Source organism: Natrix helvetica (assembly GCF_964273705.1).
Source record: "Natrix helvetica genome assembly, chromosome: 1".
Taxonomy (NCBI): domain Eukaryota; kingdom Metazoa; phylum Chordata; class Lepidosauria; order Squamata; family Natricidae; genus Natrix; species Natrix helvetica.
Window position 1 is genome coordinate 209,348,500 of NC_138548.1, and position 26,466 is coordinate 209,374,965.

At 42.2% G+C, this 26,466-nt stretch overlaps 1 protein-coding gene across 3 annotated transcripts in view; it reads left to right on the top strand.

Moving 5' to 3' along the window:
• LRP1 (LDL receptor related protein 1) overlaps window positions 1–26,466 on the top strand; it is a 382,005-nt gene that overhangs the window by 318,489 nt on the left and 37,050 nt on the right. For all 3 annotated transcript variants that reach the window (XM_081934411.1, XM_081934412.1, XM_081934413.1), the window contains 15 exons: window positions 3–152; window positions 1,096–1,218; window positions 1,865–1,981; window positions 4,403–4,531; window positions 7,291–7,413; window positions 10,443–10,583; window positions 11,483–11,670; window positions 12,717–12,900; window positions 16,406–16,491; window positions 16,603–16,722; window positions 17,596–17,783; window positions 20,201–20,406; window positions 22,967–23,155; window positions 23,947–24,095; window positions 25,260–25,353. In XM_081934411.1, the coding sequence (XP_081790537.1) occupies window positions 3–152; window positions 1,096–1,218; window positions 1,865–1,981; window positions 4,403–4,531; window positions 7,291–7,413; window positions 10,443–10,583; window positions 11,483–11,670; window positions 12,717–12,900; window positions 16,406–16,491; window positions 16,603–16,722; window positions 17,596–17,783; window positions 20,201–20,406; window positions 22,967–23,155; window positions 23,947–24,095; window positions 25,260–25,353 (2,187 nt within the window). The remainder of the gene's footprint in view (window positions 1–2; window positions 153–1,095; window positions 1,219–1,864; window positions 1,982–4,402; window positions 4,532–7,290; window positions 7,414–10,442; window positions 10,584–11,482; window positions 11,671–12,716; window positions 12,901–16,405; window positions 16,492–16,602; window positions 16,723–17,595; window positions 17,784–20,200; window positions 20,407–22,966; window positions 23,156–23,946; window positions 24,096–25,259; window positions 25,354–26,466) is intronic.

The following is a 26,466-nucleotide window of genomic DNA, read 5'->3' on the forward strand; positions in this document are numbered from 1 at the left end:
AGCTGCCACCGACTGCAGCAGCTTTTTCAAGTTGGGAGTGAAAAACGTCAACTTTCAGAAATGTGAGCATACCTCGATGTGTTACGCTCCATCCTGGGTATGTGATGGCAGCAATGACTGCGGCGACTATTCAGATGAGCAGGATTGTCCAGGTGAGCATCTTCCAGTGAAAACCACCCTTCCGACCATTTGAACGCTGAAGGACCTTGAACTCTGGTGAAATGGAGCAAATATTCAGAGAACTTGTCTATGCATGCAGGCTAGCTTGTTTAGCCATTAAGCCAGAGAAGAATCCTTCCTTGGTCACCTTAATCTTTCCCACTCCACTATCTTGGGAAAGGGAAGGATGATCTAAAAAGTGAACAACCAGAAAGAAACACACACACACACACACACCATTCATTCCTCATTTGATCTACCCTGCCCATCCTCCCCTTCCCTCCCCCCCCCTCCCAGCAAAGGAAGAACTGCCATTTGAGTCTACCTGCACACATACTCCATCTATTAAGTCTGTGCTCTATATTCCTTTTTTCTTAAAAAAGAGGTTTTACGGGGAGGGGGGGGAGTTTATAAGTGAGACCAGGGGCCTTACTCTTTAAACTATTCAGGAAAGTGTTATCTTGGAAGACGGAACATAAGTAATTGTAAATTTTTGGAATCAGTAGAGCACACTGATTGTTTTTATTGCTATAGGGTATTTTTAGCGATGTGTTTATTTTATATGGATTTTTCTGCTGCATTTTAGATTGCTTGTAAGTTACTCTTGGGGCTTCTGAATAGAAATGTAGAGGAGTGAGTGTGTGTGTGTGTGTGTGTGTCTGCTGGTCTGTCTGTCTTTCCGTGTGTGGTTGCTAGTCTGTCTATAGATTGAATTATACCTTTTAAGAAAAGTTTGGTTGCTGGAAAAAAGTAGAATGCCCTTCTCCTTTGCCTGTCCCATCCATCCATTTACCTGATGACAAAGATATGAAAGACACCAACATGAAGCCTCTGATCATTGTGTAATGCTTCTCTTTCTCTGTTCCCACCAACAAAAGACAATATAATGTATTTTCTATCCCCCCCCCCCCTGCCCCGGCCCATTATCTTTCCCAGGCTCAAGAAAATCTAAGTGCCCAGCTAATTACTTCGCCTGTCCAAGTGGGAGATGCATTCCCATGACCTGGACTTGTGATAAAGAGAATGACTGTGAGAATGGAGAGGATGAAACCCACTGCAGTAAGTCCCTGTGTTTTCTTTTCCATAAATGAGTTTCCAAAATAGAATAATCAGTAAATATGGAGGGGAAGGGGAATTGAATAATAATTGTGATTTCCCTAGTCATTTGTGCCTGAAAAGGTCCAGTTTTTGTTTTCAATTTCTTTGCCACATATTTTGAAAGCCAGGAAAGTCTACAGAGTAGTCTGGCTGCCAGCAGCGGCTGTCCTCAATAGGATTTGCATCTCACATGGTGTCTGTCGGGACTCTCTGTATAAATGGGGCATTGTATTCTACCCACAGCCTGACTCCTTATAGCCTACATTAAACTGTAGATCACGCATCATGACCAGCTGTAAGCTGAGGGCATATACCGATCCGGTACCTGATTTTCTAAATATAAATGATGCTGCGCTTCAATGGTTAGATGGCCTAGACCAGAAAACTTTAGTGGTTTGCAGAAAAATTATTGGCACTTTTTATATTGCACTAAATCAGGGGTCCTCAAATTACAGTCCCTTGGCCAGATATGTGCAATGAACGTTTGTGTTGCTGCAGAGAGTCTCTCCCTTTGGGGTCTTTTTGTGCGGGTCGGAGGGGGCAGAAATTCTGACTTGGGATCTGCTTCAGATTGTTAGTTATAACAATCCCTGATTTCTTTTTCCAGATAAGTTCTGCTTCCCAGTGAAGTTTGAATGCAATAACCATCGGTGCATCTCCAAACAGTGGGTGTGCGATGGTGCAGATGACTGTGGTGATGGCTCTGATGAAGACCACCGTTGCCGTAAGTGTTGTTCCTGATTTGAAAAGGAGGAGGAGGAGGAGGCAAGCTGGTAAAATGGTTAGACCTAAACAAAGTACAAGTCAAAATATGAAAAGGAAAATGTAGATGCATTGAAGGGAGTTGGGTGGGATTGGATGGAAATTTATTCTCTGGGAGAGGTTGAGTGATTGATGCTAAGAACAAGGTATTTGTGACATCATGAAAGGAATCAAGTATTTGATGAGGTGAACAATCAGTTGGTATCTGGGAGATGCTCTTAACATGACAAGATTGAAGGTCTGTAGTGGCGAAGTGGTTAGAATGCAGTATTGTGGGCCGACTCTGCACACAGCTTGGAGCTCGGCTGAGACTTGGCTCAAGATTGACTCTGCCTTCCATCCTTCCGAGGTCAGCAAATTGTTGGGGACAATAGGCTGACTCTGTAAACTGCTTAGAGAGGGCTGTAAAGTGCTATGGGACAATATACAAATGCTATTATAATGGGTGGGGAAATTATTCAAATTATTCAGATTTCTATCGCAACCATGGGCGTGGGTTTTCAGATTTAGATTTTTCTTTATTTTTTTTCTTCTTTAAAAAAATGTTAAATCCATGTTATAATTTGAGCGATAGTACCCTTGTGATTTCTACCTCAAAAAAGGCAGGAAACTTCCATTGATCTTGAGTAAAGGAGACTAAAGGGGAATGCAGAGGGTCCAAAATGAAACTAGGGGTAGGGTATGGTGCCAGAGCCTTAATTTGCCCATCCCTGCCATTTACTAGTTTGAAAATCAACCTGTGTGGTTTTGATTGAGATGAGAGATGCTTCGTAAGAAGAAAAAAAGAAAAAAATAGTAATGATGTTGAAAGATGGATTGAACATTTTTTAGTTCAAGTAGCTTATACATGATCCCAAAGAGCGCAATTCAGTGCAACATTGAAATAATGCCTAATTCATAGCATGATTTCTGATGAAATTATTTCTGGTCATGTTTCTAGTGCTTAGAATGTCTTCCCAACAGAAATTAACAGAATACAATACTGTAGAGTTTCATGATAGCATCGGCTTCAATTGAATGGACTCAATATGGTTCAATATGCCATATAACGCCATAGCTAGGAGAGTTGCATTGGTTACCCTTCTGTTTTTGAAATGCCATTCAAGGTCCTGGTTTAGTAAAGCCTCATGGCTCAGGGCTTAGCTGTCTTTGAGAGTTCCTAGTTTTGTTTTAGATTTGGCCTGCTCCTGTTGTGGTCCGCTGGCAGCCGGCAGAGCCAGCAGACAGTGAGGAGGTTGAGGAGGAACATGGGCCAGTCCTGAGGGTTGAGGAAAGCTCAGATGAAGGCTCTGCGTCAGAGGCAGAGAAGGAGTTAGACAGCAGTGAGGCAGAAGAACAGCTGGAGCCTGTTCCCAGTGTGCGCACATGCAAAGCTGCCAGAAGACAAGAACATCTAAGAAAACAGGGTCGACTTAAGAGTAAAGCCATACCTTGGAGGTGATTGGCCCCTCCCAGAGGAAACAAAAGAGGAGCTAATGGGGAGTGGGCTTTTGCAGGAAACAATTCGTTCATTCGATCTGAAAAGTTCTGTTTGTGATTATGAGAAACTCTGTGCCATGTTTTGCTTTGCCCTCTGTTTGGAAACTACTTATCTGGCAGTGCTCTAAACGAGATAAGGTGCGTGGGGATAAACATTCCTCTGAAAGACTGTTTGCTAAAGCCTTGCTGACTGTGAATGAAAGGAATTCACAGTCCTGTAAATAAAAGCGGTTTTGTCGGGACCAAGACTTTGCTTCTTGCTTTCTAAAGAAGCCTGGGTCAGAACAGCTCCAGCCTAAAGCACATTTCTCCTGAAGCTGCCTGCATATAGTGACGTGTGATAAGGTCTTCTCCTCTTCTGTAACAGCTTGCTTTCTCTCTTCTCCTCTTCCTCCCCTGCCCCCCTCCAGCAAAGGTAGCTTCCATTGTCATGGCATTCTGGAAGCTTGAGGGTTCTTTAGAAGGCTTTTGGGTTTGAACGCTGTAGAGCATTTTCATTGTTTATTTATTTTTATTGTATTTTACTGTTGCATTGGCTTCATCTCATACTGCCTAGGCTTCATCTCATGCTCCTAATACACTGCTTAAGTCAGTTGACCGAAGTAGTCTTTATGTTTGTAAAGAAATAAAAAATTTGCTCCTGGTTTAAGTAATTTTTGATGGCCTGAAAGTTAAAAAAACAACAACCAACAACAACAATGTGTAAAAAGGGAAGGAAAAGAAAAGCCGAGATTAAAGTTTTTTTTTTTTTTTAGTTCCAGCAGCAGTTGAAGAAATATGGGCGGATGTGTGAAATGCACATGTGATGTGAAAAAAAATGTGGGAAGGTGGTGAGAAAAACCACAAATTCCTGACTTTTGATTTTGTCAGACTCAGTACCTGTTCATCTTTTTTGCCTCTTTAGGTAATACTACCTGTGCTGCAGGAAACTTCCAGTGCCCAAACACCTACCTGTGTGTCCCACAACGCTGGCTGTGTGATGGAGATAGAGATTGTCCTGATGGGGCTGATGAAACTGTGGCTGCTGGATGCTGTGAGTGAACTGCTTCTTCTTAACCTTCTGTATTTGATTACAGTCTCCTGCGGGAGGTTTGATGAGCTCTTGCTGCTATTCATGTTACTGGTTACCTTAAGAGGCAAGCTAAGCTTCTGTTGCTTTTCATCTTTATAAGCAAGACCTTGTCTATATAGTTTGGTATACAGTTCCCACTGTGTCCAGGAAAAGGACTAAGTGGTAAAGGCTGTCTATTATAAAGGAAGGAAAACAAAAATGATAAGTACCAAATCCCTCCTTATGAGACATCAGCCAAAGTTGGGTACCTCATCCATTGCATCCATTTCTGATGATTTGGATCAGAAGCTTTGTGAGGTTCTATTTGTGAAAGAGGCTGGTTTTCCTATTGTGTTTTGGGAAAGTTCAGGATAAAATAATAACATACTGACTACAAAATCAACTTGACTGCCTTTATCAGTTTTATACATTTCACATAGCCATTACCAGATAAATCAGGGCCTAATGCTCTGATGGTGAACCTATCACGTGTCACCAGATACTCTTTTGGTTTCTGGTGCGCACATGTGCGCTGGCCAACTAGTTTTCATGGGCGTAGTGCCAGAAAACGGTGAAAAACAGGCCATTTTTCATGCCATTTTCAGGCCATTTTGGGGGCCAAAAAACGCCCATGAAAACGGCTTGAAAACCAGTCTGAAATAGCCTGAAAAACGCCCAAAAACCATGCATGCATGCACTGACCAGCTTGTATTTGGGTTTGCAGCATTCTGGCATGTGCACATGCTCACACATGCACATGTGTGCCGGTTTGAGCACTCGGTGCCGAAAAGGTTCGCCATCACTGGCCTAATGTGTTGAGCTAATTAGATGTCCTATTTCTCTAGTCTGTCATAAGAAGCAACAGAAAATGATGCAGTTATTTATATGCAATGGATAGTATTTTCAGCTGTATAAATCTCAATCTTGCTTTGATCATGTTTTTAGTAATTCCATGTAGTGCCAGCATTTTGGTGCATCTTATTCTGTTTCAATACTTTCATTGTATCATGGATGAGATCTATAATTTGCACCATCCCAGAGAGAAGGAAATTGAAATGTTCTTCTTTCTTCAGAAGAGGCAGACACCCATCAGTGCCTCTGGTGGTGGTGGGTAAATTATCTCCAAAAGCCAGGGGGAACAATTGTCATTATTTCTTTCTAGGAGGTGAAATGCTGTCTAGAACCAAAATGGTTGCAGGATCCAATCTGGGTCAGTCACTGGGACCAGAGGTTTTGTCTTCCAAGCTTTTGGACTCATGCTGGAGCCCCCATCTTCAGGGAACATTTCTCTAGCAGAATGTGCACTGTTTTGTGTGTGGTATTTATAGTGCCTGTTGTAAGTGGCTTTTTAGATATTGATTGGGATATGTTGACTTTATCGTTTTAAAACATTAGCTTTCCTGATGCCCAGCTCTTGCCTTTTAAGTACTTGATAGGCTGGTGGGAAGGAGTGCTGATTTACCAACATCCTATCAAGTACTTAGAAGGCAAGGTCTGGGCAGAAGGGGAATGGACAACTAATGACTTAAAAGCCAACCATTAACACATCCAAATCAACATCTAAAAAGCCGCATACAACAGGCACCACATAAGTACCACACATAGAACAGCACACACTCTGCTAGAGAGAGGTTTCTTGCATATGGGCTCCAGCACGAGTCCAAAAGCTTTGGTCCCAGTAACCAACCCCAATTGGATCCTGCAACATTATCCTGAGATACATATATTCACTTTCATTCATAAAACAGTTGCATCTTTGGTTTTCTTTTCTGTGACAGTGATAAACAACTAATGAACAGTTGTTATTTTTGTTAGTTGCGAAGTCATGTCCGACCCATTGCATCCACATGGACAACGTTCCTCCAGGTCTTCCTGTTCTCTAGCATCCTCTGGAGTCCATTTAAGCTCATGCCTACTGCTTCCGTGACTCCATCCAGCCACCTCATTCTCTATCGTCCCCTTTGTCTTTTGCCTTCCCAGCATTAGGCTTTTCTCCAGTGAGTCCTTCTTTCTCATTAGGTGGCCAAAGTAGTTGAGTTCCATCTTCAGGATCTGGCCTTCTAAAGAGCACTCAGGGTTGATCTCCTCTAGGACTGACTGGTTTGATCACCTTGCAGTCCAAGGGACTCGCAGGAGTCTTCTCCAGCACCATAGTTCAAAGGCCTCAATTCTTTGGCGCTCAGACTGTCTTATGGTCCAACCTTCACAGCCAATACTTTGCAACTGGAAAAACCATAGCCTTGACTGTACACACTTTTGATCTCAGGGTGATGTCTCTGTTTTTTAGTATGCTGTCTAGAATTTGCCATAGCTTTTCTTCCCCAGGAGCAAGTGTCTTTTAATTTCTTGGCTGCGGTCCCCATCTGCAGTGATCTTGGAGCCCAGGAAAATAAAATCTGTCACTACCTCCATTTCTTCCCCATCTATTTGCCAGGAATTGAGAGGACCGGGTGCCATGATCTTAATTTTCTTAATTTTGAGTTTCAAGCCAACTTTTGAACCCTCCTTCTTCACCCGCATCAAGAGGCTCTTTAGTTCCTCTTCACTTTCTGCCATCAGAGTAGTATCATGAACAGTGGAAAGAAGTAATTACATGAATTTGATCACAGGGTTTTTTAAATTAAAATGTACACATGCCATGCGTTCGCAATTAGTAAAAACTGATTGTGGCCTAGTGAAAAGAACTGAACTATACAGAGGGAAGTGGCATAACTGATTTCAGATGTAATCTGTGATTTCAGTATACAACAACACTTGTGACGAACTGGAGTTTATGTGCAACAACCGGCAGTGCATCCCAAAACATTTTGTGTGTGATTACGATGATGACTGTGGCGATGGTTCTGATGAATCCCCAGATTGTGGTAAGTGCCTAGAATTAGTACTTAACCATGAGAATAGCCGCAGTAGGCCAATGTTTATCTTTTTACTGCCAAATCAAATTTGGTTATCTGAGGGCAAGTAAAATCAACTTGAAAGCAAAACAATTAAATTTTAATTCATTATTTAATATTAGTGTGCAGATAATTTTTAAGAGCTTTGAGGGAAATGTGCTTATTGAGAAACAAGTTGCTGGCTTTTTTGATTGCTTGATTTGAAGAAGTTAGATTATAGAGCCACGGTGGCGAAGTGGTTAGCGTGCAGTACTGCAGGCTACTTCTGCTGATCACCGGCTGCCAACAGTTTGGCAGTTCAAATCTCACCAGGCTCAAGGTTGACTCAGCCTTCCATCCTTCCGAGGTGGGTAAAATGAGGGCCCAGATTGTTGGGGGACAATATGCTGACTCTGTAAACTGCTTAGAGAGGGCTGTAAAGCACTATGAAGCAGTATATAAGTCTAAGTGCTATTTCTGTTGTAATTAAACTTTCACCACGTATGAAAGACATTCTCCAATTGTTCCCTGAGAGCCAATTTGCTGTAGTGGTTCTCATGTGAGCAAGCTGTTTTGGGACCCCAGAAACCAGCCCAGACAACTCTTGACCATACTGTAATTTTAGCTAACAGGTATAGCACAGACTCTTTCGCTTCGCCTTGCAGGTTATGTCATTTAGCAGTGTATTTTAATGTTCAAAAGAGAAACTTCACATGAAGATGGACAAATGAGGCTAGGACAGGTGCTGAACATACAGAGTGCCCCCCTCCCCAATCAATTCACAACTATCAATTTTATGAATCCAAGGCTTTGGAAGAAAAGGGGCACTTGGTGAAGCTTCCCTTGGGACGCGCACGAAGACTGCAGCTAGTCCAGAACGCAGCCGCGCGGGCAGTCATGGGGAGTACTAGGTACTCCCACGTAACACCGCTCCTGCGCGAGCTGCACTGGCTACCTGTGGTCTTTCGGGTGCGTTTCAAGGTTTTGACCACCATCTTTAAAGCGCTCCATGGCATAGGGCCTAGTTACCTGCGGGATCGCATCCTCCCACATACATCCCTGCGGCCAATTCGCTCTCACAGGGAGGGGCTTCTCCTGGTGCCGTCCACTAGGCAATGCCAACGGGCGACACCAAGGAGTAGGGCCTTCTCTGTGATGGGCCCAACCCTCTGGAATGACCTCCCCCCCGACATTAGAACCACCACTGACCTCCGCTCCTTCCGGCAGAAACTGAAGACACACCTGTTCCGACTGGCTGGTCTGGCATAATTCTTAACGTCTACCTCCTGGCATATATATTTCCTACTGGTTTTTTAGGGGACTTAATTTTATAGGACATTGGGGTTTTAAATTTTGTATATTTTAAATTATTTATTTAACAATTACAGTTCTGTCTATTTTATCCTCCTCTTATTTATGTATTTATCCATTTAATAATTTTTAATTGTTATTATGTATGATGTTTTTGATATGGACTGTACACCGCCCCGAGTCCCTTTTGGGAGAGGGGGCGGTCTAGAAGTGCTAATTAAATTAAATTAAATTACCCATTCTTTTAATCATACTGGATCTAGATTTGATAGTTTTGATTCCTTTAGCTCCATGTTTTTCACACTTGGCAATTTTAAGGTTGTGTGGACTGTTGCAGCTAATGCCTGGATAGTTTGGTTGAAAAGGACTTGAGTAGGTGAGAATAATTGTATAAATGTGTGAGAGAACAAGCAGACACTAACCAGTGAAGTTTTCCTGCCACTTTGAATTCATTGGATATTTATATATTCTAACAGAACCTGAAGTGCTCCTATGTTTGGTTGGAAGTGATTTGTATGTGTTCCTAATTATTTCCCAGTTGTTAACTATGGCTGAGTGTTTTATATGCATGTTCCAGGCACACCTATTTGGGAATCCCACATATAAAACATAAGGGACTGTGAGATCTGTGTGTGCATAAGTGAATGACTATAAGCCTAACCTGGCTGAGTGTGTAACACAGATGTCTGATATTTAATCTGTTTAGTATATTTATGAATAAATTGTAAGGCTGCTGCAAAGGTGTATTGGTCAGAGATATAAACGTGTACATACTTTGATATACAGACAATGCCATGTTGCCTGCTGAAAACTCAAAATGTTTTTAGTAAATGTTATATAAATTGCACGATGGAGTGAAGGGTAGGAGCCTGAAAATTGATCTATCAAATAGCAAAGTAGTTGTGCTTGACAAGAAAAATGGAATGAAAAATTGCAGGTTAGACATAAATGGTGAAAACCCAGAGCAAGCTGATGAATTTGTGTACATCAGTAGAATGTTAATTGAAGGTGGGAAAATGGAGATGTTTCTAATACATGAAAATGCTGGTAAGCGGTTAGTATCTAGTATGTTTCTCAAAAGAAGTGAAAATGGTCCTGGATGGCTATATCCACTTTGTCACTTGGAAATTAGATTTAGGGCTGGCAGGAGAAACATAAAAATAAGTTGAATGCAGCTGGTTTGGGGTACTGAAGAAGTGTCTATCATAAAATAGAAGGGAGGCCAGGAATGTATAAGTGCTGAATGAATATAGACTGGAAAAAAAATGAATAATTCATATGGAAGAATTATGTTTAGGTAGTTTGGTTATGTGGAGAGTATAAATGGGGATCAAAGTACAGAACAGAAGGGAAGGAAGTTGTGGTTGGGGCAGAGTTGATGAAAACCTCAAAAAGAGAAAGAGGTGGGAATGTTAAGGAATGAAAATGTATGAATTGATATTACGGAAGAAAGGATTATTTGCAAGGATAGAACAATATGGAGAAGTACAGTAAATAGTGCTGGTTTTAATTAGATTGATCAGGTTTCTATTTTTATCTCTTCATTGCCTCACTACTTCTTTCTCTTTTTCTGCATGTGGCATAATATTACTTACAGTAAAGCAAACAGGGTGTTCTTCAAATGTATGCTGATCCTGTTACATGATAAAAAGAGATACTGTTGTATCATGATTTGATTTCTTATTCCCTCCCCTTTTGACCTTCCCCAGAGTACCCCACTTGTAGCGCCAACGAGTTCCGTTGTGCTAATGGCCGTTGTTTGAGCAACAAACTCTGGGAGTGTGATGGCGAGTTTGACTGCCATGACCAATCTGATGAAGCCCCCAAGAACCCAAGATGTTCTAGCCCTGGTAGGTCTCCAGGAGGTTGGGGTTGGGGTGGTGACCTTTTGTTGGTTTATAGCAAGTCCATGATCAGAAAGAGTGAGAACAAAATGAAGCGCTCTTTTAATTGGGCTGTTCCTAATTAATTAGTAATCTAGCAGCAGGATTCTATATTCTTTTTGAAAAGCATTGGGAATCTTCAATTAATCTAGAACAAGGGTGTCAAACTTGCGATGTATCGCGACTTTTTCTCCCTTTGCTAAACCGGGGGTGGGCGTGGCCAGTGTGTTATGCATCCGCGAGTTTGACAGCCCTGATCTAGAGGGAGGAGTCAGATTGCTATTTAGTATGGGAGTGATCACAACGTCCTAGAGGTGTCTTGTCTTGATTGCTGCACTTGTTCCATGAATACAGATGAATGTCATACTCAATTTTTAAAGCTATAAAAGTTATATTTAATTTATAAAGCTATAAGTACATTCTCCACACTGAGGAAGATTCTGTAGCCGTTTTGTTACCTAATTGGAGCAGAATTGGGCAAAATAACTGCTTGCACTCTTTGAGTGAACAAATTAGAGTTCAATCTAAGCTTTAATTATTAATGATAATATGTTGTTTTGATAGTGAGGTCTTTTTAGCATTAAGTACTTTTTATTAAATTGTGTGTAGCATTATGGATAGTGATATACTTTTAGAGGAGGGGAGATCATGCTTTGTGATGAAGCCTTTTGGGTGTCATGTTTACAGAAGGTTGTTTAAATGTACAGCTATGGCTGGAAACAGGTTGACTCACATGCAGAGAAGGTTGTGCTCGTTAGCTCTTACGGATGGCTTTGAAGGTGTAAATATGGAAAACTACATGGGTGTGTGTGAGGAAAACCCACTGCTTTGAGATCAGTCCTAATGATTTCTCACTATCATTTCAGAGAGCAAGTGCAATGATACCTTTTATCTCTGCCACAATGAGCAGTGCATCTCCAACAATTTGCTTTGTGACAACAACGATGACTGTGGTGATGGCTCTGATGAGCTGAACTGTTTCATCAATGAGTGCCTGAACAAGAAGCAGACTGGCTGCTCCCAGGAGTGTGAGGACCTCAAAATTGGCTACAAGGTTGGGCTGTAGTTTCTTTTTCTCTGTTTTGGGGAAGAGGATGTGTCAAGGCCAGCCCTCCCGCCAGGCACTTAGAAGTGGTAGATTTTGATGTACTGTTGGAGCCAAAAACCTATCAGTTATATACTTTATTGTTACGTTTTCCCACCATGAAGCTATAAATTAATGGACAGAATATATGACTTAGGTTCAAGAAGACGCGGGTATTGGCCATAGTTGTTGAATCTACTTTGATGTGCCATAAAACCTTCAGTACTTTATGTCAAATAAATAAAATATTTCTACATGTAGAAATACAGATTTCACAGCTCAGACATCTGCACCTAGATTGAATGTAACGAGGCATTCACTAGAAATCTGTCAACATCCAGCTCAAGAATCCAAATAAAACTTCAGATTCATTCCGTTTCGGAATTTCTTACTGTCTATTGAATACACTGCATGGTAATGTTGAAGCAAAACTAACTCTGAGATTCCCAGACACCAGTTCATAGACTTAAACAATACTTTCCCCAGCCAAACCCCCAACCTCTTACGTAGTCCATGTAAACAAGTTCACTTTCTTATGGAAACCGTCTGCTTCAACTCCACACCTGGTATAATGTCCTTGGTAAGGTTTCAGGCTCTCACGATCTTCAGTGGAATTGCTGAGGTTTCGTTTCTACATCTAACCCATTCTAAAGCAACACCTCCCCCCCCCCTGCTCTAATGGTAAGTTGAAAAAAAAAAGGCAAAGTTTCATACTTGACAAAAACCCTTGTGCAACATTTCCTTCACTTCATTATAATGTAGAACAGAATTTCAGAGGGAAAAATTTACTCTTACAATTGACTAGTTGGGAATGATTGATCCTGGTTGAGAACTAACAAGAGATCCACATGTATCTTCTGCCTATCCATAGCCTATGTGTCATCCTGCCAGTTGAGTTTGTTGTAGGACAAAGTCAGGGAGAAAAAAAATATTGTTTTCCCCAGTGAGCAAGAGAGAGATTGCATTTCCTAGGGCCCGCCCTATAAACATGTAATGACTTTCTGCTGCCCCTGCAGTGCAGATGCCGCCCTGGGTTCCAGCTGAAGTATGATGGCAAGACTTGCATTGACATTGATGAGTGCACAACCACCTTCCCCTGCAGCCAGATTTGCATCAACACTCATGGAAGCTTCAAGTGCATGTGTGCAGATGGCTACATTCTGAAGCCCGATGATCCAACCAGCTGCAAAGCTGTCACAGGTAATACCAACTCTTACGAGCTGCAATGGTTCCTGATATTTGGGGGCCTGAGCAGGGGTGAAATTCATCAGGTTCTGACACGTTCTGGAGAACCAGTAGCGGAAAGTTTGAGTAGTTCGGAGAACCAGAAGATACCACCTCTGACTGGCCCCAGAGTGGGGTGGGAATGGAGATTTTGCAGTTTCCTTCCCCTGCCACGCCCACCAAGCCACACCACGCCCACCAAGAACCGGTATTAAAAAAAATTGAATGTCACCACTGGGCGTGAGTCATAGATTTAACGGTTGGCAAAATCTGTTTCGATGGGCCGAGACTTGAATAAAATACAACAAATTGAAAGAGTGCCTTTTAGGTGGTTTCTGACCTCATTGGAATTAGTCCTATGGTTCAGCCGTAGTAGAAGTATTCGGGGCTCGGAATACTTCCGAAATAATCCAAAGAACTTCAGAATGCAGGTAGTCCTCAATTTACAACAGTTCATTTAGTGAGCATTCAAAATGACAATGTCATGAAACAAAGTGACTTATGACCATTTTTCACACTTACGACCTTTACAACATCCTCATAGCCATGTGATCAAAATTAAGACGCTTCTCAATTGACTCATATTTTATAGGGTGGTTGCACTGCCCTGGGGAATATGATCACTTTTTGGGAACTTCTGACAACTAATGTCAATGGAGGAAGCCAGATTCATTTAACAACCATCTTATTAACTGAACAACTGCAACGATTCCCACAAGTCATAAAAGTGACTTATGGCTGTTTTTCACTTGCAACCATTGCAGCATCCCCATGGTCACATGATCAGAATTCAAACACATGGCAACTGACTGATATTTATGAAGGTTGCCATGCCCCGAGATCACATGATCAACTTTTGCGACCTTTTGACAAGCAGAGTCCATGGGAAAGCCACTTTCACGTAAAAACCATGTTACTAACTTAACAACTGCGGTGATTCCCTTAACAACTGTGGCAAGAAAGGACCTAAAACAGGGCAAAACTCACTTAACAAATGTCCCACTTAGCAACAGGAATTTTGGGCTCAATTGTGGTCATAAACGACTACCCGTATATCTAATGAGTCAGAACAATGCATGTCAAATTTGGAACTTCTGTTTCTACTTCAAAAGATTTCTAATGAAAAAACTGGTGAATGCCACTATTGTATTTATATATGTAGCATGGGCTGTGTTTATCTGGGTCTAATACTCAAAGCCCACCACCTGCTGAGTTAGTAACTTCATAATTCCTGCTGTCACTCAGTATCTTTCAGGGGACACCTCACCTGGTATCCTTTCTTTCTTTGTATCAAAAGTTGAAATAATTTCAATAATACTACCTTTTGGCTCTTTCCCCTAGATTCCTTGCTTGGGAAATCGGCCAACTTTACTACTGATAAACTTTTTTTTTTTTTGCTTTAAAAAAAGAGATAAATATAAAACTGCCATTTAATTTTAAACCTTAAATTTTATATATGCTTTTAGGTGAGTTTTAGGAGTTAGGTGAGTTCTTTGATCAGCAGCTAAACAGAAAATCCGTAATTAAAAAAACAACAACAACGCTCCAGGCAGATGACAATCTTATGCTGGGCCACTCTAACTAAACACTTTCCCCCTCTGCGATATGGAAGATGATGCAATTAAAGATACAGACTACCAAAGCACTATAAAAAAAATTTACCACGTTCCTAGTCAGCCTGATGAATTGTAATGCAAGACCAAGGATACACAATCGATTTTTTCTAATTTGTAAATTGGGACATTAGACTTGACTCAGCAGCACGCACAAAAAAAGAAACAATTTAAGACAAACCTGGTCAGAACATAAAGAGCTCTTTCTGCAAAAATAATTATTTATCTCAAAGCACAAACTCTTCCTTCCTCCTAGCCACATTCCTTTTTTCCTAGAAATTCCAGCTTTAAATGTGAGACACTGAACAATGTTGCTCCACTCTTTTCTCAGTCTGAGTCCATAGCTTCTCTTTGTGTCTGGTTCAGTGAATTGTCAGTCCTGCTTCTTTTTATTTTTATTTTTTTAAAATAATTTGTATTGAAAGCAAACTTTACAAAGAAACCACAGGAAAAAATGAAGAAGAAATTTTTAAAAAGATTAAAGGTAAAGGTTCCCCTTGCACTTATGTGCTACTCGATCCTGACTCTAGGGGGCGGTGCTCATCTCCGTTTCAAAGCCAGCACTGTGCAACGATGTCTCCGTAGTCATGTGACCAGTTTGACTAAACACCAAAGGGGCATGGATTGCTGTTACCTTCCCACCAAAGTGGTTCCTATTTTTCTACTTGCATTTTTACGTGCTTTCGAACTGCTAGGTTGGCAGAAGCTGGGACAAGTAACAGGAGCTCACTCCGCTATGTGGCACTACGAATTCGAACCGCTGAACTGCCAACCTTTCTGATTGACAATCTTAGGGTCTTAGCCACTGAGCTAAGATGATAAAGGGGTAAAAGAAAAAGTGAAGAACAATTAAAAAAAACAAGAAAAAGATATTTGAAAGAGCAACTTCCAATCTTCTTTGCAGAAGTTACAAATATAGCAGTTAACATCTTCACATTCCCGTACAGGTAGACTTCGACTTACAGCCACAACTGAACTTGAGGTTATGGTCATATAAGCCAGAAACCATAAGTAAATTCCACTTTCAGGCAAAAAAAACCCCCATCGTAAATCCAAGGCACATGAACATGGCTATAAATACGGGCCAGTTACTGAGCACCCAAACCGCAATTACATAACTGTGGGGTGGTAGAGCAGCTGTCAGCACTTCGAATCCAAATCCCAAGTAGCCAGGGGAAGGGACATTGTGACTTTGAATGGTCACTAAGCTACCAGCCATAAGTGGTATTGCATATCATAGTTTCCTGCTTCCCGTAAATTGAGGATGTCAAACTCAAGGCCCGGGGCCCGGATCTGGCCCCCAGAGTACTTAGATCCAGCTTACATCCAGACTGCCAGAGAGGTGTTGAAAAACCTGCCTGCAGTGCTTCTGCCAGCAAAAGCGGGCTCCCGAGCTCCGTTTTCGGCTGCCCCAGCCTCCTGCAACCCTCTTCCAGTGAAAATGGAGCCGTTCACCGGCAGAGGGTTACAGGAGGCCGAGGTAGCCAAAAACGGAGCTCAGGAGACCATTTTCCCTGGCAGAGCACTCCGGCCACCAAAGGCGTCCCCCGACATGAGTGACATTGAGCTGGCCACGCCCATCCTGGCCATGCCCACCCCTGGAGGTGAAACACAACCCTGATGCGACGGCCCTCAGTGAAATCGAGTTTGACACCTCTGCTGTAAATAAACTTTTTAAATCCCCTCTTGTCTCTTTAAAGATCTTAAATGTTGTATCTCCGGAATAACGGGAGAAATTGAAGTATCTTTCTGCACCGACATAGCAGATTCCATTTTCAAGTGATAGGAAGGTGGCAAATGAGGAAATTAGAGGAGCACCGGGAGAGTCTAGCATTTAGTGATCCTCTGAACTTTGATTCCTTTCACAGATGACGAACCTTTCTTGATTTTTGCGAATCGGTACTACCTAAGGAAGCTTAGTCTGGATGGCTCCAACTATACATTGCTTAAACAGGTAATGGTGGCGGGTGAGGCCCAAATATAACAACATCTGAACGGATTCTGGAATGGCCACATGTAAGAATGTTCGTTTATGGGGGGTTTTTTCCTTCCTTGATGGATTTAGGGGCTGAACAACGCTGTAGCTTTGGACTTTGACTACCGGGAACAAATGATCTACTGGACTGATGTCACCACACAGGGCAGTATGATCCGCCGCATGAACATCAATGGCAGCAATGTACAGGTGTGTTTCCTTGTCCATTTGGCCTGTTTGCCTTCTGGCTGAAGCCGGTGCTCCTTTCTGAAAGGGGACAATCAGCTCTTCTAGTTTTCCATTCCAGACTCAAGAAACTCTTATCCTTTCCCCTTCTAAGGCAAACACGGCTGGTCCCTCATAGGAGAAAGGTCCCAGTTCCTGTTCTGACCTAGGCTTCCCCAAAAAGCACGAGGCAGAGCGATGGTCCCGACAAAACCCCTTTTATTAAAAGAATGTGAATTTCTCTCATTCACATTCAGCAAGGCCTGGCAAACAGTCTTTCAAAGGAATATTTATGAGTACAGACCTTATCTATCTTGGAAAGCTGCCATGTAAATATTTTCCAAATGAGGTGCTGTGCAAGGGAAGACTGGGCACAGAGTCTCTGAGATTCACGGACAGATCTTCACACTCCTGAAATGAATCGTAACGACCGAACGAATGAATTGTTTCCTGCAAAAGCCCACTCCCCTTTCACTCCTCTTTCATTTCCTATGAGAGGGGCCAATCACCTTCCACCTGTGACTTTACTCCCAAGTCAACCCTGAGTTCTGAGCTGTTCTTTTCTTCTGGCAGCTCTGCACATGTGCACACTGGGAACAGGCTCTAGCTGTTCCTCTGCCTCACTGCTGTCTAGCTCTGTAGGCACCTGATCACTGCTAGATGGCCTTGGCCCCGTCTCTGCCTCCCACACAGAGCCCTCGACCGAGCCTTCCCCAGCCTCCAGGACTGGCCCATGCTCCCCACAACCTCCTCACTGTTCAACTCTGCTGCCAGCTCTGCTGGCAGGCCACTACAGTTCCTCCTTTTTGGATTTCTTTGATATCCAAATTGTTGTTTTCTTCTCCTCTACACTTCCAGGTTCTACACCGCACTGGGCTAAGCAATCCCGATGGACTGGCTGTAGACTGGGTGGGTGGAAACCTGTACTGGTGTGACAAGGGAAGGGATACTATTGAAGTGTCAAAGCTCAACGGGGCTTACCGCACTGTGTTGGTGAACTCAGGACTCCGGGAGCCTCGAGCATTAGTGGTGGATGTACAGAATGGGTAAGTTTCCCAAATATATTAGGATTCATTTCCTTAGTCTGGGTGGCACCTGTCTTTACCCATGTTTTCTTCATCCCTGACACCTCCAGTGCATGAGTGATGTAATGTTTCATTCTTTTACAGTTAACTAATCAATTTAATCACTAAAACCATAAAGCAAAAGGCTTAAACTTTAGAGTTACTGAACCAGAGTAGAACATTATGGGTGTAGGCCGTTTCTTGACCTATAGACACCTTTTAAAGGACAGTCAGGTTCTGCTTAAGCGATAAGGGGCTTATACAATAATCAGAGGAGATTATTGTGAAATCAGGTTAGCATAAAAAATTCAATGGTATTAATACTGGGGGCAGAAATGTAACACAGCTGGTTTTTTAATTCAGCCTTAATTTTGGATATCCTCAAGGAGTAACACTCATCTGAGGAATTTTAGGAATGTATTGCTACAAACCCAGAAGAAAATTCCCATTTCCTAAAGGGCATCTGTTTAAATTGGGGCATTATACTATACTTCAGTGTTTTGTCTATTTAAATTGTGAGCTAAAGCTTGTACCAAAGAAGTTTGAGGAATACAATTATATTGAATTAGTTTCTTAAAACTCAGCGCTTAGCATCACTCAACAGAAAATAAAGCCTAATTCTAGATGAATCTATAAACAATTTTAGTATAAAATCAGTGATATTAATCTCAATAGAAAATACCATATATTTTAAAACATAAGATGAAAACAATGAACTGTTACAGTATGATTGTGTTAAACACAAAAATGTCCATAAACAATTGACTGTCTTCTGGAATAAAGATAAAGCCAAGCACAAAGTAATTGCCTAAACTGGAAAACTTGAAGATCTGTTTGAAGATCTGCAGACATCTCCTCTCTGCGAGAGCCCTTTAGATATAGAATAATTGGATGGATGAATTGGCTACAGTTTTTGGTAACTGTTCTGCCGAGTGGTGATATTCAATTTTTTTTACTACCGGTTCTGTGGGAGTGGTGTGGTTTGGTGGGCATGGCAGGGGAAGGATACTGAAAAAAATCTCCATTCCTACTCCACTCTGGGGCCAGCCAGAGGTGGCATTTGCCGGTTCTCCAAGCTACTCAAAATTTCCCCTACCGGTTCTCCAGAACCTGCTGGATTTTACCCCTGGTTCTGCAGTGGTGATTGGGGGCTTTGGATTCATAGAACAGAAACAATGTTTCCCAATGTGTAAAGCTTCTTGGAGGGGAGGGATAGGATCTTTTTTCATATCTTGTTATATTGGATAGGGAAACTTCTCTCACTTCTCTAATGCAATGAATTGGTTACCCGTTCTTGGTACCGTGTCCATTTTTATAATACAGGTAGTCCTCAACTTATGAGCCCAACATTTTTGTTACTAAGTAAGTTAAACATTTATTAAGTGAATTTTGCCCCCATTTTATGACCTTTCATGCCGCAGTTGTTAAGTGAATCACTGTAGTTGTTAAGTTAATAACACGGTTGTTAAGGGAATCTGGCTTCCCCGTTGACTCTGCCTGTAAGAAGGTCGCCCAAGGGGATCACATGGCCCTGGGACACTTCGACTGTCATGAATGTGACTCAGTTGCCGAATTTTGATCACATGGCCATGGGGATACCGCAATGGCCATAAGTGTGAAAAACGGTCGTAAGTCACTTTCAGTGCCTTTGAACATTCACCAAATGAGCTGTTGTAAGATGAGGACTACCTGTATTATTTTATACCATTGTGAATGTAAGATTTTAACAAGATAGGGAATCAGTTTGCTCTAGTGCAAGGGTGTCAAACTCGCGTCATTATGACTTTCCCCCCTTCATTAAACTGGGCATGGGCGTGGCCAGCAAATGACGCATCCATCCCACGGGCTGTGAGTTTGACAGCCCCTGCTCTAGAGTGTAAGGCACCAGGCTAGAATTACAAATTCTAGTTCCACCTTAGGCATGAAAGCCAGCTGGGTGACCTTGGGCCAGTCACTCACTTTCTCAGGCCACGTCAAGCTCAGGCAAAAAGCTAGCTGGTCACAACCAATGGATCAATGCTTGAGTCCCCCCCCCTCCCTAAAAAAAAAGCAGACTGAATACCGTGTTTCCCCGAAAATAAGACCCCCGAAATAAGCGCTTGGCCTTATTTTCGGGGAGGTCTTATTATTTTTGAGGTGCAGGATGTGGCGAGCGTGGTCACCTCATGGTTGCTGCTGTGTTGCAATATGTTTGGGGAGGGTTTATTTTTTGGGGAGGGCTTATTTTAGCGCATGCGCTCAAAAGCCCGATGAGGCTTATTATCTGGGGAGGTCTTATTTTCAGGGAAACAGGGTATTTGCAGGAAAATGGTAGGGTGGGAAAAATAAACCTGAGTGATCACAGTGATAGTCCTATGCTTATGCCATACTTCCCCCCCCCTCTGTTTGCTCCCTTCCAGATATTTATACTGGACTGATTGGGGTGACCATTCCCTGATTGGCAAGATAGGCATGGATGGTACCAACCGGAGTGTCATTGTGGAGACTAAGATCACATGGCCCAATGGCCTCACCCTGGACTACATTAACAGCCGCATCTACTGGGCCGATGCTCGAGAGGACTACATTGAATTTGCTAGCTTGGATGGTTCTAACCGCCACACTGGTGAGTGAATTGTAAACTCACGTTCAAATGCAGAGAGATTGAATAAAGAAGCCAGAAAACAGCACAGAAGATCTGATGGGATGTATATTCCTCCCATGACCTCCAATTTCTCTCTATTTGAAAAATTGTGTTTTTTTTTTTGTTTTTTTTTTGGTCAGCTAGCCTTAATTTTAGAGTCTGTTTTTAGAACCCTTCCCTCCCCTTTATTGTCTCTGACAAATATTTTCCCTTTTCTCCTCCAGTAGCATGTTGCAGAGTTCTTTAGTTTGTTGCCTGTTACTTTTCAGGCCTCTGTCACTGTATGCAGCTGACATTTTTTTTTTATTATTACAATAACTTATATATCACCTTTTGAGAGCCACTATGATTTAGTGAGGAATGCAGAAACCTGGGTTCTAGTTTTCCTTTGGGTACAGAAATCACCAGGATGATTTTGAGCAAGTCAATTTCTCTTATGGCAGGGGTGTCAAACTCATGTTGTGACGGCGGAGTCACGTGACATATCGGGACTTTCCCCCCCTTTGATAAACGGTGTGGACGTGGCCAGCACCTGACACATCCGGCCGGTGGCTCGCGAGTTTGACAACCCTGCCTTAGGGCAAATCAGCCTTGGCTTCTGTAACAAGCTAGTTGAAAATTAAAACTCCCTGTTGCCCTGTGCATTGACAGATTTGCTACAGAAACTGCAGCAAACACAATGCAAAACAAGTGGACCTTCTAAGTGAGACAAATAACAACAGCAGCCCACATATCACCGTTCAGAATACACGTTCACCAAGGTAGATTAAAAATGACAGCATCGATCATAAAACTCATTACACGCAGAGGATAAATACAGCAAAACCATATTTCTAGGCTCTGCGTATTTAAAAGTTCGGGGGGGGGGGAGATTGCAGGTTGTCCTCATATATCCTGTCAGATTTCGTTTGTTGTAAGATTAAAGTATCTGGAACATGTTTCCATAAAGAGGAATAAGTGCTGTAATCATCATGATTTCTCTCTTTTTGGGGGGGGGAATAAAAATTGGGACTGGGAAGAGTTGCCTCCTATGCGTATGCAGTGGCATTTGAATGCCAGCTCTTTATCATCTTAAGCACATGGTGAAGCGCAGTTGTTGTGTGGATGGATTGTCCCATGTTATATTTTGATATCTGTTTTTCCTCACTGTAATGACCTTTGGATCTGGCAAGTGAAGAAAATGGGAGCAGCAATCTGTGTGGCGATCATCGTGAGAATGGATGTGCCAGCCAGAGCTGAACTGCAGTTTCTTTCCACTTATAAATTAGCGTGTTAGAACAAAGATGTAGGGTTGGTTTTCTTCATAGTTGAGAATGAACCAAAACTTTAAAGTTGAGTTCAGGCTTTTTTTTTGGGGGGGGGGGGGTGGAATCATTGGCAAAAGATGGAATAAAGCATAGGACTTCCGTTTTCCCTGCCGTGGTGTGCAGTGATTGGAATGCACTTTGCTTCTGACCAGCTCAAGGTTGACTCAGCCTTCCATCCTTCCAAGGTCAATAAAATGAAGACCCAGATTGTTGGGGGGGGGGCAATATGATGGCTCTGTAAACCGCTTGGAGAAGGCTGTAAAGCACTGTGAAGCGATATATAAGTCTAGGTGCTATTACTATTGCTATTTTCCAAATTGGAAGCTGATTTTGAAATAAGTATGTGCAGCATGTATAGTAGATATTTTACCTGGCTCCTCACTGTTACAGTACTACTATCTTTAATTCCCAGAACCACTATTTTGAATGATACAAATGCATAATAGCATCCCAAGGGCTAATACAAGGAGTTAAAAGATTGCAGCCAGCAAGTATGAGGAGTTATGGAAAATGAAATCGAATGCTTAAAATTCTCCTATTGCCATCACATTTTTTTCCTGTTTTTTATTCCTATTTTTCATTAGACTAACAAAATGAAAATATGAATTTCAGTTTAACCCCACCTGTCATACGTGGCTGCCGTATATACTTGCAAATAAGCCAATTATGAAAACTAAATCTGGCTTAATGCGCCGGTGATGCATTTTTCATGGTATTTTGGTTAAACATTCGAGGGTCAGCTTATTCGCAGATGGTCTCATCCATGAATATATACAGTATAGATAAACAAACATATTGGGCTCATAATCAAACCCAACTCCAAGTAATGTACATTCTAACCATCATAAATTAGGTTAAAAACATACAGCAATATGGGGAAATGAAAAGCAACCATAATTCATTAAAAAGTTACAGCACTAATCCATTCAACCAAGCCAAAGATAACTTCTGTTGCTCTAGGGAAGAAGTTGTACTATGTTAGCCCCCAAGGCCTAATGGAATACATGTTTTTTGACGCTTTCTAAAATAAAGAAGATAATCTTTTAGGTAGCCAAGAGCATATTGTTCAGTAGAGGAAGCACATTGGGGATAGTTGTCATTCTTAGCTGTGAATATTTTGCCATAGTACTGAGCAGATACTATCCTTGGCCCTAGGGCTCCCGTTACCTAGATGTTCAGTGGGCTCCTTTCATGTTGCCACTAAGTGAAAATTGCTCTTTCTTCTCCCACTGTAGTGCTGAACCAAGATATCCCCCACATCTTTGCCTTAACCCTCTTTGAAGATTACATTTATTGGACTGACTGGGAGACCAAATCCATCAACCGAGCCCACAAAACCACAGGGGCCAATAAGTCTGTGCTGATCAGCACTCTGCATCGGCCCATGGATATCCACATCTACCACTCTTACAGGCAGCCTGATGGTAAGTGCTCTCTGTAGGGTGCTGAAAGGAGGATGGAAGGGATTATGCGTAGGGATCGGTCTCAGTTACCATAAGGTGGGGCAGTCTTAGGAACAATAAAATGAGGATATGTCCCTCAAGAGATGGAAGGACAGGTTGGTGGTGGTAAAAACAAGGAGCAGAGCTGTTACCTGAGTCCTACATTGCCAAGTGCTGGCAGTTGATACTGCTTTAATGAGCCCTGGTGGCACAGTGGTTAGAATGCAGTATTGCAGGCTAATTCTGCCGACTGTCCCAAGTTCGATCAGGACCAGCTCGAAGGTGACTCAGCCTTCCATCCTTCCATGGTTGGTAAAATGAGGACCCAGATTGTTGGGGGCAATATGTTGATTCTGTAAACCACTTAGAGAGGGCTGTAGAGCACTATGAAGCGGTATATAAGTCTAAGTGTTAATACTATACTGGAGGTCCAAGCACAGTAAACCAACTGGCAGCCACTTTGGTGATGGAGGGAAAATCCCTAGGAACATTGTTGATGAGGACATGTTTCTTTTTATTTTCCTTCAAATAGATTTCATTCCTTTCTCTCACATGCAAATTGAATTTTGCATTCATTTGCTTTTAGTGGGTGAGTTTGTTTGTGCATACAAGAGAAGTTTGGGGAGTGAGGTTCTCCTTATACATGGTGAAGGATATTGTGATATCTTTGTGCAGTAGAACAGGGATCAGATGTCTTTGGCAAAAGGTCACATCATCACAAGCAGCTATTAACTATTTATTAACTAACTTATCATTATCTTATCCTTCCTCAGTTCCTAACCATCCTTGTAAAATCAACAATGGCGGCTGCAGCAACCTGTGCCTGCTGTCACCAGGAGGGACCTTCAAGTGTGCATGCCCTACCAACTTCTATCTGGGTGCTGATGGTAGAACCTGCATCTCCAATTGCACTGCTAGTCAGGTAACCAGCTGGGACACACAAACATTGCTCCATTATTTATAAATCCTCTTTGTCAGGAATGCAACTTCCATCTGCTCAAAGGTGGCATCATCTTGACCAGGGGTGTCAAACTCGGGGCCCTTGGGCGCATGCGTCACATGCTGGCCACGCCCACCCCTGTTTTAGGAAAAGGAGGGAAAGTCGAGTTTGACACCCCTGCGAGTTTGACAGCCCTGATCTTGAGGGCCACATTCTTAAGTAGCCAAGTCCACATCTTTTTTGGGGAGTGGGGGGGGGGGAAGGCTGAGTATTTACAAAGCTTAAGGATTTGTTTATTTTACTGTGATATCCTATCAAAATCCAAAGATGCAAAAGATATGCCCCTCCCCTCCTTTTTTCCCCCTGCCTTCTATGTTCTGGTCATCATAAAAGAGATGCTGATAGATTGCATGTAACCCTTAACGTCTTACTTTTTCCACCCTTACTCTATGTTAAAACCCTTCATGCACTGCTTTCTCAATGCATTCTTAATACGCTTCAGCACTGGGAAGGCAAGGTTTTGGTAAAAGGAGGGATAAAAAATTGGTGAGGTAGCAACCAAGGATTACCCAAAGATATCACAGTGTGGTCTGGATATCTGGAATGGTCTTTTTTTGAGGTTGGAATGGGAGGTTTTGTATTTTAGATCTGCCACCAATTTTCAGCAGCACCATTTCAGGAGGCTATATGAGATGCCGAAAAGGATTGTGGTTAGGATAGTTTTAGGCATCAAAATTGCCCTTTTTTGCTGTTACATCTTAAGAAGACTTCCAAGCCAATAAAAGGGAAGGCTCCATCCAAATATGAGAGTCTGTTGGATCCATAGAGCTTCCAACCAGCGTATTCATTCCATTGATCTTCAGTTGGAGAAAATAATCCCTTTTCACTGACTTCCTAAAATAAAAACGAGGCATTTTTGTTTGGTTTGGTTTGGTTTAATTCAGGAAGAGCCATGAATTAATGTATGGGATGATTAGAATTTGAGTTCCTATCACAGCTTCTAATAGGCATTTTTTTGGGAGGTTGTTTCTAAGCTCTAACATAGCCGAAGTCACTGGCTGGAGTTTTTTCTCGGGGTGATGGCTTACGTTCCTCCGACCATTACTCAGCCATTATTTCAGCATCATTACCTTTTCTCCCTGCCAGTTTGTGTGCAAGAATGACAAATGCATCCCTTTCTGGTGGAAATGTGACACCGAGGACGATTGTGGGGATCGCTCGGATGAGCCGGAGGATTGCCGTAAGTGTACTTTTGGGAGGAGACTTAGGCGGGATATGAGACCCTTGTCATAGATTTAGATAGAGGATCATCCTGGCTGAAAACAGGGAGAGGGCCTAGGTAATAATTTCGAAGCATTGAAGTAAGTGAAATTTGTATCCGGTGTTTGGACCTGATAGGCACTTTGGTTACTTTAGAACGGTAAGACTCCTTTGAATTAAGCTCTATTTCTGTTGACTTGGTAGCCATATCTAAGACTTTGGTCACAGCGCAGAAACAATTTGTCTTTGCCTTCTTCCAGAATAGATATATATTTAAACTTCTGGCCTACACGCCTGATATTTTTTTAGTAGTCCCCATCCAAATTTTAACAAGACCCAATCTGCATACTTTTAAAGATCAGCCGATACTCCTTTGGGTCAGCATGCTCAAGCAGCTCCACGTTCAAATTAGCATCTCCTTCGTTCGGAATGCCCATCCATTGTTCCATTTATGTAGCGCTAAAATAGATCCATCGAAAAGGGTTATGCAGGTAGTCCTCGAATTACAACAGTTCCGTTACTGACCATTCGAAGTTATGATGGCACTGAAGTGTCTTATGACCATTTTTCACACTTACGACCATTGCAGCATCCCTATGGTCACCTGATCAAAATCCAGATGCTTGGTAACTATCTCATACTTACGACTTATTTACGGGGGTCGTGTGATCCCCTTTTGCAACCTTCTGACAAGCAAAGCCAAATGGGGAATCCAGAGTAACTCGACAACAGTGTGTTGCTAATTTAACAAATGCAACAATTCGCTTAACAACTGTAGGTAGAACGGTCATAAGATGGGGCAAACTCCCTTAACGAATGTTTCACTCGGCTACATAAACGTTGGGCTTCATTGTGGTCGTAACTTGAGGGACTACCTGTACGTCTTTGTGTTATCAGTCTCCTGGATGACAGCCCTGTGCTTTTGACTTTGAGGCGTTGCCCAAAGATCATTTGTTTGACCTCTGAAGGGTGTTTCATGATTTCATAAGCTCCCTGAAGCTGGTTCCCTAATGTAAAGCATGTCCTGGCCTAATGCTAAAATTGACATCATGGAATCTCTTATTGTGCTGTTTAACTCTTAAGGAATGGAATC